A 19,533-nucleotide genomic window follows, 5' to 3' on the forward strand; every position below is an offset into this window, starting at 1 on the left:
AATACTGCGTGACAAGAGTGTGAAGCATCATCACCAAATATGATGACGAAACCGAAACCGAAAGAAATAAAACTCTTTTAGGAGGGTTTTTACCCTGGCTTTGTACGACAAACAAGAATTGAAAGGTTCAACGCCCTTACAGATCCAAATGACCCACATTCCAGATATAATTGCGTAGCATTTTATAATATTTACATCAAAATGTTTAATAAGATTTAGACAACAATTTTTTTTTTCAAATTTCAAGGGTAATACAATAGGACACCACTATCCAGATTTTAATGTTGAGATGGACATATTTTATACACTCTTTCATTTAACTACCAGCTGCCAGCCAAAACAGTGAAAAATTTTTAACACAACTTAAACTTAACGCAGAATCTCTCTTTGCACGAGCACACAAGCAGGAATAGACTTGATTTTGGGGATGTACTACCGGATAAGGAATACGTCAACGTGCGCGCGCACCTAAACCAGAATTTTTTTTATATTATTATTTTTTTATTTCGCGAAGCCCGATATTCAAGCAACAACAAAGCGAATATGGCGTGTGCTGTCTTGCGGTTGAACAACCAAATTTCAAAAGTAAACATTCAAACGCACCCACTTATCCCTGATTACTCCTAGTTTGTGTTCGGGCCGCTAGTGTACGCGCCGACCGACCTGATCGGCCCCTGGCACATCTAGGGCTTAAAATGTCGGTTCAAGGCAGTATGAACATACTGATTAGGAGACGTCAGAGGAACGTCATGCGAATTACAATGAGACAATCCGGGAGGGAGGGGTGTGGAGAGAACACTCTAGTCCGGACCTTCGATCAACTTGTTTGATTAAAGATCAAATGAACCAAAATTTAGACATCTTTTCTTCGGCCATTTTATAGCGACGAAATGTTAAACAAAAGCATGTAAAAGGAGACTTATGCGGAAATTTTTCTTTCTGAACTGTGGAAGAGAGTAAAAAAGTTAAAAGTACGAAGACAGCCTAAGGTTTCACGAAAACGTTTCCAAAATGACCGCGCACTTTAATGGAAGGAATGGAACTAAGACTCTGCTTTGTGACGTCATTGTTGTCTTGAACATTGCTGCGTTTCTGCACCAGTGAGTCGTTCGTGGGGAAGGTTTTGGATCTAAACACAAACCTGATTTTACTTGGGAAATGGCCGAGGAGTTCGCCCGCTGTTTGGCGGGCATTCTTCGCTTGTTTTTCGTTGTTTTTTATCCAATTGCCGGCTTGCAACGTACCATAGCGAAGTTAAAAATCGTCGGTACCGCGTCTTTCTTGACTACAAGATAACGAAGCTTGAAGGAGGGACGTCCCAACAAACTCCTTACTACAAGATTTTGATCGAAGCTGTCTTCGATAAAGTGTTTTACACAAACACGCGAATGCTTTGAGGGCATAAAATATCTCTTTTCATTTTTATAAGCCATTCCCTTTTAAGATTTGGGTCCTGGAGGAACTTGAAGGTGCTGACTTTTGATTTTGTGTGGTTTTTCTCCAAAGTTCAGAGTGAACTTGAAACCGTACACTTTTGAATTTCCCGCATTTCTTGAGCTCACCAACAGTGACGTCACAAGTTTTATTTCCGACAATTATCCGACAACTCTCCCGACCGCTCTTCGATCATGAAGGATAAAAAAGCAGTGATTTTAACATTCCAATATCTCCGTAATGCTTCGTCCAATTCTTTTGAAACTTCAGAATATGTTTACTTTATACTTAATGAACACGTTGAACTTAAATGAAAAAAAAGTCTAAATTTTGGTTCATTTGACCTTTAAGTGTCTACAGGGGGCAGATCAATGCCATCGTACGATTTATAAAGATTAGCACAATCATGTACTCAGTCTTGATTTGTTATCGCATTCATTCATTTCTCAAAAACACCAAACAATACATTGAAAATATGCCTCTTTATTCCCTTGTAAACCCTCCAGAGCCCGCGATCTTTTTGGTTATCGCTGACCGGTTCCAATGGGAGTGGGTCATTTCAAAGTCCGTGATTCACGGACGAAATTAATGGCTCATGCGCTGAGACTTTGTGTTATTGAAACGATGGGGATCTCTTAGGAACTGAATGCAATATCTTAAGAACTTTTTTATAGCAAAGAGAATTTTCAAACGCGATGGTCCATGAACAGTTTTCAATACATCATGAATATCATGAAAGCTACATTTTATAAAAAAAATATCGCACACCTAAGGTAACAATTAATCGTATCACACCTCACGGTCGACCACGCCTTCGTGATAAGCTGTCCGTCTCTTCTTGATTCAACTCGAGGTTAACTTATCGTCATTGAAAGTTAGTAAATTTAATAAATAAATAAATTAATTAAACTAATGTGACTTGCTATGAATCACCCGAATCATCTAAACCTGTTTAGTCATTAACAGAAAGCCGGTTGATTCCTTCTACGCTGAATAAAAGGATGACAGAAATAGCTCGTCCTATTAAACAGACTGGTACTCACTAAACGTGGGTCGCTTTCTTTTTTTATCTTCACAAGAATGCTCAGTGAAAGCTGATCATTAACAACTTGAAAACTTTAAGCTCATGTGAATGTGATTTTGTTAATATCATCTACTATTTCCGTTACAAACGTTTTCATTTTAGACTGAGTGCCCAGATGTTTACCCCTTTGAAGCTCTTGGATGATGTCAATAAACAAATTCCTACTCTCTAAATCTGACATCTTCCTTATATGTGATTTCACCCATGTTAAAAGTACCCTGGACATGGAAAACAGACTCGCTAACTCACTTTTACTTGCATCAACGTCCTCTTGAACTAAGCAATTGTCTGCTGCAAAAGAGGATGATATTCTCTTGCCTGCCACCAAAAGATGTGGCATACAGCTGTACCAAGGCGACTTCTTATGCTAGCTAATGTCGTTACCTCATTGTGAGTCCCGTATGGGTGTAGTTTTGTGCACACATATTTTGACGTACGTACGTTTGGTACTTGGAGTGAAAACCACATTGGCAATTCTACAGCTACCAACTTGAACGACTAACACTATGCATTCTTCAGGCCACAATTCGGGACTGCAATACCTTGCATGGTTCTCGCAATCAAGACAATCTCTTCTTCGTTTTATTGCTCGTCGCTGCCAAATAACCATTGTCCCCAGCTACTGGTGAAAACTACCGAAATCCAAGGCCACTCCACGAGGAATGGATCCGAAGACAATTCAGCGGAAGTTCCTTCTATCTGTCTTTTGACTCCTTGATCTGTTTGATCCATATTTTCATCCTGAACATCTGCAAGGGAAGTATCAATTTCCGAAAGAAATTCAGCACCTTCAAGTGAGCCACTGGCAATCGTCACTTTTTCTACTTCCGTATTGTCGACAGGAATTGCTGCGGCAGTATTTGGAGGTTCATGATGGACAACCTCTAGGATTTTATTCATTCTCTGCATTGCCGCATCCATCGTGTCCTTGATTTGATGTATCTGAAAGAAAACGCAAACAAACAACCTTTCTTTATTAATAAATAAGGCTTAAGTAACATTTATTTTGCACATAACTTCGACGTTTAACTCCTCGGACGTTTTGATAGGAATGTGCAGCGCGGTCCTTAACCCTTAGACGGCCAAAGGTAAACAAAAAATGCCGCTTTTAACCCTTAAATCAGTTTCCTAGCTGCCATGACGCTAAATGGGCCTTAGTTTTACTGAAAAGGCTATTTTTAAAACAAACAAATAGATTTCCCCAAGATTAGGTACAAAAATGTAGAATATTTTAATTTCGTGCATGCGCATAAGCAAAAATTTGTGCAGATAGATCTATCCTAGCCCTACTATCTGCTTATCAATAATATCTGGTGACATTTAAATTGATGACGTCACAAGTGGTACAAAGAGCGCGACCATTAAGTAGCCGTATATGGCTACTTTGGCGTCAAAGGGTTAAAGCCTTCACGCACATTTTATGCAAATCTGACGTAACTCTAAAATTAGTCCCCGTCTTTCATACGTGGTCCTGCTAACCTTAAAAGCGCTTTAAATCCTGGACAATAGACGCAATTCTACATAAGAATGCACGATTTCAAACCACACTAGTCAAAATCTATATCCTATTTTAGATGAAAATGGCCCAAAAGACAGATCCTTTGACATCATACATACCCTTGCTTCTGTGTATAAGGGTATGTGTGTAAGGGCGGGGGCGGGGACTTGAAGCTAAGCCAGGTGGAGGTGGAGATAAAATGTGGAGATAAAATGAAGATAAAATGTTGCATGCCAGTTACAAAACCAAAATTACCTCCTCTTCCAACACGTGGTTATCCTTTGGGCAAGTGACATCCTTCGCCTATAAAGTACATTTCAACACATTTGGTTAAAACAATACACAAGAACGACATTGGTAAGAGGAGTAGAATCGAAAAGATAATGTGGCATGCCGAGTGCCGTGACGTTGATATCAAGTGAGCCAAAACAGTGGCTTTATTATCAACCTTCCCGAAGTTGAACTGAGATAGTACTAAACCAAGTTTAACTAAAAAGTGGTAAGCTTATGAAATAAAGGAAAAACAATGGAAGACGACGCGACAATGGCTACGACAATGACGTTCTCTTATCGGAATGTCTATCTCCGCTGATCTGTAAATATTCTTGTAACAACGCTAAGGAATGGTAGTATTATAGGGCTGAATTTTATGAAAGAAACAGATGCTAGGGATCCCTAAAGGTGGCCATTTTCAGCCATTATATTAAATGTAATAATGATAACGATAACGATAACGATAATGATAATGATAATGATAGGGGGTCCTCTATCTACATTACTTCAATTTACTCTGCGAAATTAAAAACCAAAGCTGAAAAATTAAAAATTATAAGGATAAAAAATAAAAATATATATATACACTAGAATATGTTAACTACAAGCAGTTCCAGCTACATATTTTTTATGTGGTATTGATTAGTGGCATTGATCGGCGGTGGTGCCTTATCATCGCCTTCTCTATACTTTTAAAATATCGTAACTTCACTATTGATAACAGTCACTGACAGAAAAAACACCTCAACTTACCTTTGATTGTCGCGATCTAAAGGAAGGTGCTTTATCCTAAGAAAAAACAAATTAAAAGTTTGCAAAAGGAAGATATTGTAACGGCAAAATTAAAGCTTTGAGACAAATCATGCGGTTGATGAAATGAACAGCCTCAATAGCTGTAAGTTTCCTAATATAAACCCACTTAGTTTTTAATCCCCAATGTGGTTTAAGCAAAGTTATTTATATCAACTCTTAGTAGATAGACCAGCGTGTAGTATTTTCAATTGGTTGTCTTTAAGTATATCATTTCAAATCTTGCTTAATTTCTTCTCTGTGCCGTATAGCTTTGGTTGTTTGGCAGCGCGGAAGGCGGCAAGTAAAGAAATGGAATGGTGCAGCGGAGCGAGATATCAAGATAGTATTCTTTCGTGTTCTCGCATTAAAACTTTCGTCTTTTTTTCCACGCGCAGTGCAGTTCCTCGCGCTTATACTGTTCCTCCCGCAGCTCATCGACCAACCGTTTTGGAAAACTTGGAACCTACGACCGATATCGATCCCTCGTTTTAACCTACTTCTTATTTTAGGTTCGTTCCTCTGACTCTCCGGTTCTAAGCAATCGACTGGGATCAACCTCCCTTTCTCTACATTTGGCACTTTTTGAGTGTCTGTACAATGCAATGTTTTCCTCTTTCCTTTGCTTCCTATTCTAGTTATGAATAGGTGCCCCTTAACAATTAATGAACAAGTAACTACAAAATTACCTTCGGCGCTCGGGCACTTTCCTAAAGAACAAAAACAAAACAAAAACAAAAAGAGATAATTTGTGTTACCCTAACATGTAGCTTATACGGCTTATATAAACGCTGTATTTTAACTTCAATAATCGAACTCTTCTCTTGTCTGGATACTGGATACTTGCTCGACGGAAGTATCGTCAATACTTATTTTCCATGGGCTCATAATTGCATGTTAAATTAGAATCCCTTTGACTTTTTCTTTCGAGTAACTTATCAAAATCGATGACTTGGTAATAAACTTCCCCTCATTATATATATCAGAAACATTTGTGGGTGCACTCTAAACTTTCTTACATTCATTGCATGGGGACATTGATTAAATTGGAAGTGATAGAGCTTCTGTGAGAAAGAAATTGAACATCAACACCCTAACTTAAAGGATGAGGGACCGACCGTTCATTTGCATAATATGATCACCAACTACAACTCTTGCTCACGTAATCACGAGTTGAAAAAGAGAATCTAAAAGATACTAATGCATCATTTCCTTTCCGGGTAACCACAACTCGATTTTACCTATGACTCACTTATTATTAGCTCAAGCTGCATTTCTTCACATTCTTACATCTACGTTTTATTTCTATATCTAAAGCCTGTTTTATCAAAAAATCTTAAAGGAGTCTTCAATCCCGTCAAAATATTTTTTCCTCAATTTTCTAAATTATTTCGCGCATCCTAGGAATAAAATAAAAATAAAATACTTTATTTAACCTGAAAGGCCAATCAGTGATCACTGGATCACTGGTATTAACTGGCGATCAGCATTTACATATAAAATACAGCTATTCATAAAATTGTACTTGAAAAAAAAAAGAATCATACCCTTCTCTTCCATTCCTGTAGGGTTTCTTGAAACGAAGGAGGATCGTCCTAGCAAAGAAAATAGGAGAGGATCATTATGTTATTCACCTATAATATATTTTTATATTGATATCTCAGGACCTTCCATCAACATTTAGAAAACGGTCTTAAGAAAAAACGCACGGTGATTGGTTAAAAATCGTATTTCTATAACTCGATGGAAACACAGAACTAGCACGGGCTGTTAACGTAATAATGGCGCGAGCAAAGAGAATTTACATTTTGATAATCAAAGTTAACAAGTTGTTTTTCTTTTTTTCGTCGCGGTGTTTTCTAAAAGAAATAGAAAACATGTTCTCCGTGTTTCTATCGAGTTGTAGAAACACTCGTGAAAGTTTGGGAGAACTCGAAAAAGCTGTGGAAACACTCGCCTGTGGCTCGTGTTCCCACAGCATTTCTCGTTCTCCCAAACTTCCACTCGTGTTTCTATAACTCGATAGAAACACGGTACATTTTTTCTATTTCTTAATTACATCAGATCAGAAAGACCTATCATAAGCACTTCGCTTATCAATGAGTGTCGCAAAAGAAAAACCCTCGCTACTTCTTTTAAAACTCTGTGGGAAGAATTTGTAACTAGGGGGCCCTTTTCAATTCTCCTTAATTTCCAAGAATGATCACATCATTTCAGTCGGAGGAACCAATGTCGTTACTGGAGTTACTCAATTTTCCGATTGTTATTGTTCAATCACAATCTCGCAAATCTCTAAAGTTAATGACAGAAGAATCGTGAGGCAAGGGAAACATGTCTTGCTAGGCAATAACGACATGCTCACCTGTTTTGTTTCTATAACTTGTGGTTCTGTATTAGTCGGTTCTTCCCTCGACTGTAAAGATGCAAATGTACAGATTAGAGGAGGGTAGGATAAAAAGAATTTTGCAAGCAGGTTTAAGGTTTATTTTAGCTACAGTTATTTCAAAAAGAAAAAAAAAATGTTCACCAGCTTGAAGCAATTCTTCTGGCAAATACAGCATACGTGAGACGCATGCCAGTGAGGTGAAGCTAACGTATGATGGTAAATTTTCTGTTTCGGGTCTAAGGAAAAAAAAAGAGGTGAGATGTTCATGTATAAAGGGCGTTTGACAAAAAAACAAAAATCCAAGATACCGGTCGGGCAACTTTAACTCCGTCTGTCACTCTCTGCTATAGTTGAGTGTGTAAATATTCGACTTGTTGTCTCCAGCTCGTTAGTCTTACTGTTTACTGACACGAAATCTGCTGGGAGTAAACCTTTCTGATGGGAGTTGACTAGCGGTCATGGCAGAGGTTGACAGAAATATCACGGCTCAGTACAGAAAGGGCAGTTTACCTCTGTTAGAAGCCTGGTTGACTGTCTTCTGTACCTGATAACATCGTCTTCCTAAAGCGTTGCAGGGTAATGGAGAAAATTAACCATTATAAGGAATTCAAGATCTTACCACGTATTGAGTTATTTAAAATGTGCTCGTAAATATCAATTATCGATGAATAGTTAAAGGAGGCGAAATACGAGATACAAAGACCCTCAACTTGTCGCGCAACATCGTTTCGCTGCAAGTTTTGGGACGATGTTTCGCGTTTTTCACCTTGCCTGATCAACATGTAGCGCAACAAAAACATTTGTGGCGGACTGAAGAAAGTTATTGGGAAAAGTAGAGCGCGGGTCTACTTTGAGCAGCAAATTTTGGCTTTGTTGCTCGTTTTTCATCAACCCAAAACTTGCGACGAAACAATGTTTCGCGACAGGTTGATGGTTTTTGCATCTCGTAATTCGCCGCCTTAAATAGAAAGATGAACAGCAGAACGTTTAAGCCAAACATTTAAGTGCTACATGTACGTGTAGTTAATAGATTCCTGACCTGAGATATTGTATCGCGTCTACCAGGAGCGTACGTGTCATCCGAGTCTGCAACAATAACAATAACAACAATAATCGTATCTATAACGAAATTCTCGACCGTGATTGGTTTTCCGCGCGCCTATTTGCCATGTAATCAAAACTAATACAAAATTCTCGAACGTGATTGGCTATCAGCAGCCCGATTTGAGCATTAATTGGACAGTGTACGCGTCATGCTTGTAATTGGACAGCGCGCGTCATTTTGCGCGCGCTGTTGCGCACTTCGTTGAGTACCGGCTGCTGTGTTTTTCAGCATTCATAACGACGTTTAATCGTTCAACGCTCAATCGATGGTTTGTTCGTTTCTCGAATTTTGTAATAGTTTTGATTAATTGGTAACAGGGCTTCGCGTCGTCCAATTCAGTCTGTAATCATACTCGTGATTAACAAATCGGACTCCCGCTTCGCGGTAGTCCGATTTTGTTAATTACTCATATGATTACAGACCGAATTGGACTCCACTCAGTCCTATTACCATTATTAATCGGCGTGCGATCACGTGGGTGTCCAATTACAGGTATCCAATTTGAACTTTTTGTAATTGGACGCCTGTAATCGGATACCCATGTGATTTGCACGTCAATTGCGCGCGCTTTAATAGCTTTCTTTGCAATGTTTCCTACAGTTTTCAAGACTTATGAAACACGCTATATACGTTTCCGCTCAAAAGAAGTTCTCAAAAGACATTTTTAATTCCGAAATTTGTTATAGATACGATTAATTAGTACCTCGTGTCGTACAATTCAGGGAGCAATCGTGCTCGTAATTTCAAATCGGCCTCGCGCTTCGCGCTCGTCCGATTTTGAAATTACTCGCGCCGTTACTCCCTGAATTGTACTCCACTCGGTCCAATTACTATTTCTAATCTTGAATGAGAAAAAAATTATAGGCAACTGAAATCAAATGATCAAAATGAAATGTTAATGTCTAGTTGCTTACTTGGGTATATGTCACAACAGAATGTTTCCACCAAATCACGACGCTGCACCAATTCGTCATCTAGAGCTGTAGCAAGTTTTTGATATGTAGCTTCTTGGCCTTGTTTTTCTTTCCACTTGAACAAAGTAGCAAGAGCCCTTTCAAAAACATCATCTGGATTATCGATCTCGATTATCTTCAAATGCTTCTCTTTGAGTCCAACAGCTCGGCCCAGTCTCTTCCAGTCTTCGGGTATTTCTTCTGCAAGACGTTGAAGTTCCTGTTCCGTTGGAGCCCCCTTTTTTATCATCCAGATGTTATTATCTGTTCATGAAAGCAAAAATGGACCTTAGTAAGCCAAGGTGTAGTTATGAAGTGCACGTAATATTACAATAAGGCTAAGTGTTAGTAATAAATGGGAAAAAAGCTTTTTTTTCATCCCAACTGTTACAACCCATTTAACTTGTCCCGTCACACTGTCATTGTCCAATATTTTAGTATTTGACCGGGCATTGACACGAATGACCCCGCTTTTAATTACCATGCCGAAAGGTTTTGTTGCAATTTCATGACTTACTTTTCTAAAACAATTTACAACTTCAAAAGTATTTGCTAGTTCGATTTCTTTTCCTTCTAATAATTATTTCCTTCTCAGAAGGGAGTAGACGCTAAGTCGACTCTTAATCAGAATTGTGATTTGTGGTCTTTGGATTTTTTTCTTGACATTTTCAGTCGTGTTATAAGTTTCTTATTAATCAAACTTGCTCTGGACCGTATTAGGAGAATATCAGCCCTTACCTTTTTTTCCCCACCCTCGCTACAGTCGGTACGTACTGCCAAGACCTTGCGGTCGGGCCAATATTCTGTATATAAGTATAAGTACTGTACGGCCCTCCCTCGCACTTGGATAACAAGATAACGCTAGGTCAATAAGTTCTATGAATTGGGACTACTGCAGTAAAGGTAAATATTTTCTATGAATATCAAGATACTGATTTTCTAACCCGGGGTATCTGAAGAGAACGTCTTAACCAAGGCAGGGCGCTGAACCAATTGGTCATTGAAGGCTGCAGCTAGCTTATCGTAAGTGGCCTTTCGGCCCATCTTTTTCTTCCACTTTTGAAGTACAGCAAGGGCGCGCTCATACACATCATTGGGTATATCAACCTCTATTGCCTTCAATACTTTTTCTTTCAATCCTAATGCCGCACCAAGTCTCTTCCAGTCCTGCTGAATGTTATCGGCAAGCCTGGCGAGTTCTTCCTCGGTTGGTATTCCCTTTTTCAAGGGCCAAAATACAGTTGCTGTCAACAAAATAAGTAAAATGACTGATAAATAAAAATCACGGTTTTTTTTTTTCCACGAGCGATGTATCCAGGAAAAGGAAAATTACGCCCACTTAACCAGCGGAAATATATTTATTTCTCATCGGGTCTGGAACGCGTATTAAATTGATTATTACACCAAAATAGTTACAACGCTGGTAGAGTTTCATTTCCGCTTGCTCAAGCTCCGCGCACCGCCTCACTGGGGTACTCTCCGATAATTTCAGTCGGGGGGGGGAGGGTTGAATTGCGTTTTTGAAACCCTTGCCCTTCAGACTCAAAACTCGATACCCGTTAATTGGACGCACTCCTTTCATAGAGATAAGTGATAATAAAAAGACACTCTTCAAAAAAGACAGACACAACAGCACCGCACTCAACAACCAACAATTTCAGGCTAGAGTCCCGGGGTAGTTTGGTTACGCGTCTGTACAGCTTAGAAAACGTACATAGCTACCGCAGATCGATTGCTTTGTCGGTTTAGTTGTGTTTATTCTATATTTTCCCGGGCAGCATATACCCTAAAATATAAACTTATTTGTCACAACATCCTCCAATTCTGATTTGAGCAATACCAAAAAGGATACTCGCAAAACTTGATTAACCATGAATAACACGACTCGTTGTCGTCATTTGGCCCTATACACGAGTCAATACGAGATTTATATAGCGTTCACGACTCACCATCGGTCATCACAGGTTCTCTGCTGTTTCCAAGTGTGGATATTTTATTATATTTGTTCAAAGGATTACACTGCAACTGCCGAACTAACTTCCTTGTCTTCTGTCACAGACACACTGCACATAATGAATGGAAGATAATTAGGCGACGGATTACAATGAAAAGATCTGAGGAGGGCAAAACTATTATCACAAGAGGAACCATCGTACGGGGGTTTTTGCGGAGTTGAATCGCTAATATTCGTCTTTAGCGCTTCCCACACCGCCTCTGTCTCCGAACATGTATGTAAAATCCGCAATAGCTTTTGCAAAACCTAACACGCACTTCAAAATCAGACGGTTGATATTGTTTCATAATTAATAGCAGTCGGACATGTATCACCGTCGTATAGTTGAGAAACTGCAATATAGTAATTACCTGTCTTCTGTTGCCGAAGAGACGAAGATTTCTAGATTGAAGTGGCACAGAAAGACAGCAACTTGCTGAGATGATCTCTTAGTGGCTAAAACTCACTTATTTCAATCGAACCAGCCTTTGAAATAAACTGTTCCGGTCGGTCGCGCCCCGGGTCACGCCTTCTCTTTACGCGTGTATCATTTCACGTGGACAGGAAGATAAACTTGCCGAGACAACCATGTTAGTGAAGGTCAACATAATCTTGCCTTTACAATGTATTGTGAGAATTTTTTTCGATAACTCACCATTTGCTACAGGCTGTATGCAATGATCTTTGCACGCGCTCTTTGAATATGATCTGCATTTTGTAACGTGCTGGTGTTTATTGTGTTATTAGGGTGTTAATTTAAATTCACAAAAAGAGCCTTTAAAGCAATATTGAGGTCAAGTAAACACGTCAAAAGACATGAAAAGTTAATCAACCCTCCTGTCACCAACGACAATTTCAAACTTATTGGCCGTGTTTTCACGAGCAGCTTTTCAGGTCGCTTAGCCAGTGACAACCGTATTTTCACTTTGTCACTTTAATTCGAGAGTCGCGCAATCTCTTACGCCACAGACAGTCCCTTAACCAACCGATGAGAATGACGTCATGTCACACGTTGTTATTGTAACACCGTCCCGGTTGCGTGAAAGTCACGAAGCAAGATGAACAACTTGGATTTCGCAGAACAATTTCCCTCCTGACTTAAAACACTTAAGCTTCCCACGCAGACGTCCTTTTGTCTCTTGACGAACTACAAAGGACGTCTACGTATAAACATCCGCCTAGGTATTCTCGGAAAGCTCCTGTGCGTAACAACGCTTCCTGTTTTTCCGGCAATTTGGAAACTGAGATGTCTAGTGACGCACACTGGCTAGACATCAGTTATTTTAAGCTTTGCGGAGAAACTGTACAAAAGTGAGAGGTAGACTTGGGGAAGAGGAGGGAGGGGGGGGGGGGAGGGGGAGAGGGTGATAATATTCACGATTTTCCGGCAACTTGTTCTTTCTGTGATGCTGAAGTTCTTTGTGCTTGTGTATCCTAAACAGAGTATATATGTGACCTTCAATAAACGCCAGAGTATTGAATCCTGATGAGAATGTGCGAAAGAGAAAGCGGGAATTAGTTCTCTTCGAGACAGTATCGACTTGAGCGCTTTTGTTTGTTTTGTTTGGAGGGAAACAAACAATTCCGGAAAGGAATTATAGAGAGGAACACTCAGTGGTGGAAGTGAGTTTCAGTCCTTTCTCCTCAGTCTCCGTTGGGCTGCATGATTCTAATGATAATAATAAAAGCTTTATTTATACTGAAAAACCGATCAGCGAATTCTAAAAACCGATCAGCGATTCTAAACAGTGGTTTGAAGTTTACTATACATAATTCGAAACTTGTAAATTCAAGTCAATCCAAATTTACTGAGAGAGCTTAAAATTTTCGTTTGCATTTTTACAATCTTTCGTTATGGATAGGACAAAATTTAATTAAATGCTGAGTCAGACAAAAAAAAAAAACCGCCCTATGGTTGACTGTTAACCCAAAGACTGTTGGAAATAATTAAGCACCTGATTGACATCAGATCGCCAAACTGGAGTGTAGGTTTTTGTCGAGGGTCGAGGGCCGAGGGTAAATTATTTATTGAGTCACGAAAAAAATTTTTACGATTTATATGATTTATAGAAGATATTTACATGGCCAAAAGGAGGGTTATGCGTAGAGAGTGGAAACTGGGGACTAGAATTTATCGTGAACAACGCCGGACAACGTACTAAGGGCCGTAATATGCAGAATGCACGCCACGCATACAAAGATGTCGGTCGTTTTCGGAAGGAGACAGTCCAGGAATTATATTGTTTGAAAGCCTGGCAAATAAGCAAAGATTATGTTCGTTCTCGGAAGATAACAAATGAGCCATATACGAGTTTAAACTACGAAAACACTGACAAAAAACACTTGTTTTTTGTAAATGTAAACTGAATGGGGTTGACTAGCCTACACGACTTCTACGGTTCGTGACATTTGTACATTTGCCGTTCTCTGTTCGGGCACTCGACCTTTCTTGTCGCTTCACTCGTGTCCATGAAGGGCACTTCATGTTGTGTAATAAGGAGGAATTTTAAGTGGAGTTGAGCCGTTAGATCGTGCTATGGCAAATTTTTATAGGTCATAAGTCTGCATGGTTTCCGCTGTTATCTGCATGTCGACCCGTTGAGTTTGACACCTCTGTAATTTGCCATGTGTTTATGCATTGTTTAGGCTCATTTCTATTGCAAGATATGCTTTTAAGTCTCCATGGATTTGCTTTTGAGGGACAAAATATGAAATTTACCGTAAACATGTTGCTTACTTGCATTCTATATTGTGACGCCGGGCCCGGCTGTGATTAGAACTGTTTGCGAGCACAGTAGATAGATCCTTATCACGGATATCATATTTGTTCTCGCACGATTTCCTTCGGAGACGCCGTAGCTTTACTTTGAGAAAAGACCTATGACCTATAAAAATTTGCTATAGTACGATCTAACGGCCCAACTCCACTTAAAATTCCTCCTTATTACACAACATGAAGTGCCCTTCATGAACACGAGTGAAGCGACAAGAAAGGTCGAGTGAACGAACAGGGAACGGCAAATGTTCAAATGTTACGAACCGTAGAAGTCGTGTAGGCTAGTCAACCCCATTTTACAAAAAACATTATTTAATATTACTAGTATTTTTAATATTAACTTTTGAAAAATATTACTCTCGACCCTCGACCCTCGACCCTCAACCCTCGACCCTCGACCCTCGATATGTTACCCTCGACCCTCGACCCTCGACAAAAACCTACACTCGCCAAACTGTGCCCCCAAGTAAGCTTAAGTTTAATTACACTCTGTAAGTTGCGACTTACTAATTAATTTTGAGGCCCTTTTCTCAACTTAGCAATGTTAACTCGACCTCTTGTGACTCCTTGCAGTCGACCAGAGAGCAATTAGTGTCTACATTTTTGACAAACAAGCATTCTTCACGAAAACTGAAAACACGGAACATAAACCTCAAAGACATAAAACCCCATGAATGAAGCTTAACAACTTGCTCGGGCAAGTTTAATTTATTGTAAGCCCTTAAGTTGCAACTATCCCCAGGAAATTGGTAATCAGTACATTGCACCGCAACATTTGCAAAGTTGCGAGCGAAAAAACCCAACCAGTTTGGCTGAAATTAAAAGTGAGTGAGGATAATAGACTGGAAACTTTGTGCGTCTGTACATTTTTTAGGCCTCAAGAAGCCTGAAATGAGACTGAGGGCGGGAGATGATGGCGAGAGATGACTCACATTTCGGGCTGGGCTTCAGGCGATACATAAATGCTCTTGTCAGCTGTTGTTGTTGTTGTATATTAAGGAACGGGAATAATTGCTACTGATACATGTTCTTTTATTAGCTTCCGGCATGTTCGCAAGTCTCTAGCTGGTTCTTTAACTGGTTCTTTCTCTAGACCCTGAAATCACTCGAATATTGCAGAGTTCCCTCTCAAAATACTATTGTTGTTCCGTTCAAGAAGCTGTTTCCACAAAGGCTGTCCCAAAACAGCGCAAAAAGCGTACGGACAATGTCGATTGGTATTATGGGTGGGGATAGTTTACCGTGGCTAGTCGAGGTTCACGGTGTTTCAGCAAGAAGGAAGCATGAATACACGTGTTTCCTTCTATTACGCTTGGATACAAACCTACCGCTGGAAGGAAAAGCTGGCAGTTTTAATGTTACCTAGGTTTCAAGGATCGCTACAAAGGACCAAAACTTTAATCTTGAAGCCAGGGTAAGAGATTTACGTGAATTTATCGGAGCACTTCACGAAGGCGAGTATGTTACTTACTCACTGGAATATTTTCAAAATATCCAGAACTTTAAGCGGTCGTTAGTTTTGAAAACCTAGTGGGCAGACAAATTTTATTATTGTTTTAAATTAAGGGCCATCTATGCTTTCTATTCATGTAGTTCAGCAGTTTCAAACAGGTGCCACATTTTTTTAAAAACGTGCCTTCAAAGTAGAGCTATTTTCGTGTTTGGTTCAAAACTGGATTTAACGGGTAGAAAATGTTCTTTTAACCGTTGAAGGAACAATATTGAATTGTAATTGCAACATGGCTAAACAAACAGCTATGATATATCTATAGTCGAAAAAAAGAATTGGGACTTTGGAGCGAATATTAATTTTTTTTAGAGCGCCGGCAATATGTGCTATTTTTCCAGTTTCGGCAGGCACGCAACTTGTGCGGAGCGGACCGAACTTCAATCAGTCCCAGAAAAGTTCAGATAGAATTTTTAATCAAATAAAACTCATTTTAGTGATTGACTAGGTAAGGGCTTTGAAATCCCAGCTTATGAGAGAAATCGAATTTTCGAAAATCAGTGGTTGGTTTTTACAGAGACAGCCCCCTAAGCTTCAATCAATCAACAGTAGATCACCATTACCCATGGTCCGTTTCTCGAAGGTCCCGAAAAGTTTTCGCACCCGGAAAGCCATAGCAAAATCTCGAACCTGATGATTACAGAGCTGTTTTATTCACGTATTCTTAATATGAACACAGGTTCCCTTCATACAAGAAGTTTCAGGCGCATACACTTCTCCGTTTTTAGATACAGATGAGCTAATAATGGCTTTACGGGCCCGAAATGTTTCCGGGGCTTTCGAGAAAGGAGCGCCAGGCCATCACTCTTTTTTGAAGGGGGCCATTTAACAATTGTGGATCGATCAAAACTAGTATGTTGATGTCTTGAGCAAGGATAATTAATGGGGTTCCCCTTAATAATATTACAGTTGCAACGGGATTGCTAAAGGCAATATTTAGCCGGGAAAGCTATTTGGGAGCGTTTTGCAGAGCTAAATGGTGAATCTTATATGAGCAAAAACGTTTGTTTTAAAAAAATATGTGAGATTTCGCTTGCGTAACTAGTGCCATAAAAAAAAAAAAACTAATGCCAGTCCCATCCGCGCATTAGAATTTTAAATCGTTAAAACTTGGATAAAGAAGGGATTAGAGTTCCGATTTTTCTTATGATTAAGACATAACTTGGCCGTTCTTTATAATCGCACGTATGGAATTTACTGTTTACAGGTAAAATGAGTGTTTCATAACTTATATATAACTTTTATGATAATGCGAATTTCATAAAACTCATACGTTGCATTAAGCACATGGTTGTTCTTAATCTATTGAAACTAATTTAAATTTTCGGGTTTAGATACCTTTTAAGGCCCTTTTACAAGGAAGGGGTTACCCTAAGCTGGAGGGCAAAAGATAGCCCGGGTTTACACGCAAAATTTCACAGGTAGGGTAACCCTGCAACCCGGGGACAACTTAATGCGCGGTTACATTCAAAGGGTCTGGAAACAAGTAGAAAGTTAACCCGGGTGGGCGGGTTAACCCTACCTGGAGTGTTTACAAGTGAAAAAGTTAACCCGCCTGCCAGGGTAGCCCTAGCACGCAGATAGGGTAACCCGCCTACCCGGATAACCCTAGCTGCCTTGTAAACATGACGAAGAAATAGAGGAAATGTGTGAGTGCTAGAGTAACCAGCTCGCTGGGGTAACCCGCTTCTTGGGTGACCCTCTCTCCTGGTAAACATTCCCTAGGTTTTTTGGATTTTTTCTATTCTGGCCACGTGACTGGTCAAATATGGCCATCATTTGAAACTTTTGCAGGCCTCTTTATCTTTAGGAGGTCTGGTTTTCAAAATATGAAAGTTAGAAACCTTCCTTAGCAACAAATTCGTGACAAATAGGTAGTTAAGAAAGACTCCCCCCCCCCCCCCAATTAACATTTTGATAACTTTAAATTTCCCTCTGTCGTCATTGGCCAAAACTAATCACGAGGTACGGTCTTGCGTGACAGAATGCACATGGGCGTGCAATCAGACGATGATAGTGCCCGCTCAGCGAAGTTCATGGAAGCGCTTCGACATTTTTTGATGAAGATAAAAAGAATTAGCCCTCTCAGGTCGATTTCAGTGAGAAAGTAGCGCGAAGAAGTAGCTTTTACGTTAAAAACTGTTGTAAACTAAGGTGCGCAAAGAGTTTCGAAATTGTTGAGAAAAATTCGGTTTCTATATTTCATTTTCACTTGCACGTTTTTTGTTTTGTCAATGTTGACACACTGAAACCCTATCTTTATGTTTCATACTCAAATACATGAGTGTGGGTAAAGTCACTAAAATTTATTACATAACCCCGATAGCTTTGGTGAGAGTTGCCAAATTTGTAATTCTCTTGTTGTAATTTGTTCTATGTCGTGTTAAATCGTACTTTGTATAATGAATGCTGTTAAGCATACAATGGTAATAATAATAATAATAAATAAATATTTATATAGCGCCTATCCATGCCTGCTCTAGGCGCTGTACAATTCGCCAAAATGATCTGTACTAATCTTAATAATTAAAAATGTGCATTTAAGAAAGTAATAGAAAGTAAAAATTGCTAAGAATAATAAGTTTTCTTAAAAAGATGAGTTTTGAGTTTAGATTTAAAAGAACTTAGATTGTCACATGAGCGGATAGAAACAGGTAGACTGTTCCAGAGTTCAGGAGCGGAAACAGCAAAAGCTCGAGAACCATATGTCTTCAGGTGAAAATTTGTGGGGTTAAGAAGTAATAAGTGTGATGATCGGAGGATTCTGGTAGGTTGGTAGTACGCTACTAGATCTTGAATGTAGACAGGAGATTGTTGATGAAGAGCCTTAAAGGTAAGTAACATAATCTTGAATTTAATGCGTTCAGAAATAGGAAGCCAGTGTAATTCTTTCAGTATTGGAGTGATGTGGTCGTACTTTCGGGAACAGGTGATAAGTCGGGCAGCGGCGTTCTGAACAGACTGGAGCTTTTTTAAAGCACACTTCGGTACATTGTACAAAAGAGAGTTGCAGTGGTCGAGTTTGGAAGACACAAAAGCATGGACCAGGATCTCGGTGGTTTTCGTAGATAAGAATTTCCTTATCCGGGAGATGTTGCGCAGATGATAAGAGGCTGATTTACAAATAGAACTGATATGCGGAAGCATAGTCATGGTACTGTCAAATATCACACCGATGTTTCTAGCAAATTGAGATGGCTGAATTATGTCTTGACCAAAACGGATTGGTGGTAGAGACTGCTGCGGGTTGTGTTTCGAGTATAGATAAAGAAGTTCCGTCTTGTCCTTATTCAGTTTTAGCTTGTTAAGAGACATCCACTTGTCAAGATCAGACAAACATTCCTCAATTTTTCCAACTGCATTAGTTAATTCGACGTCGTTGTTTGTTGAAAAAGAGATATATAACTGAGTATCGTCAGGGTAGAAGTGAAATTGCATTTCGTGGTACCGTAGAATGTCAGCCAGTGGTGCAGTATAAAGTAAGTGCAGGATAGGCCCTAGGACCGAACCTGTGATTTTTTTCCATCGATTAAGGTAAATTGTGTGCGGTTTGTAAGATAGGAACGAAACCATTCAAGGGCAGTGCCACAGATTGAAAACTTGGATTTCAGTCTTGTTAGAAGAATGTCGTGATCAACAGTGTCAAAAGCAGCAGATAGATCAAGCAGCAGGAGTATAACACAGTGACGATCGTCATGGTAGAAAAGATAATATAAATTCATTTCGTACCCTCAA

At 39.5% G+C, this 19,533-nt stretch overlaps 1 protein-coding gene across 1 annotated transcript; it reads right to left on the reverse strand.

Moving 5' to 3' along the window:
- Positions 1-48: 48 nt before the first annotated feature.
- LOC145500781 (uncharacterized) lies at positions 49-12,129 on the reverse strand. Its single transcript, XM_081480322.1, has 12 exons — positions 11,887-12,129; positions 11,472-11,585; positions 10,467-10,766; positions 9,484-9,786; positions 8,504-8,550; positions 7,975-8,025; positions 7,441-7,491; positions 6,626-6,673; positions 5,768-5,788; positions 5,043-5,078; positions 4,272-4,319; positions 49-3,460 (listed from the first exon to the last, which is right to left on the reverse strand). Exons 2-12 carry the CDS (start codon positions 11,479-11,481, stop codon positions 3,101-3,103), a joined length of 1,275 nt encoding a protein of 424 aa, XP_081336448.1. The 5' UTR covers positions 11,482-11,585; positions 11,887-12,129; the 3' UTR covers positions 49-3,100.
- Positions 12,130-19,533: the final 7,404 nt, after the last annotated feature.

This window comes from Orbicella franksi, chromosome 10 (genome assembly GCF_964199315.1).
Source record: "Orbicella franksi chromosome 10, jaOrbFran1.1, whole genome shotgun sequence".
NCBI lineage: Eukaryota > Metazoa > Cnidaria > Anthozoa > Scleractinia > Merulinidae > Orbicella > Orbicella franksi.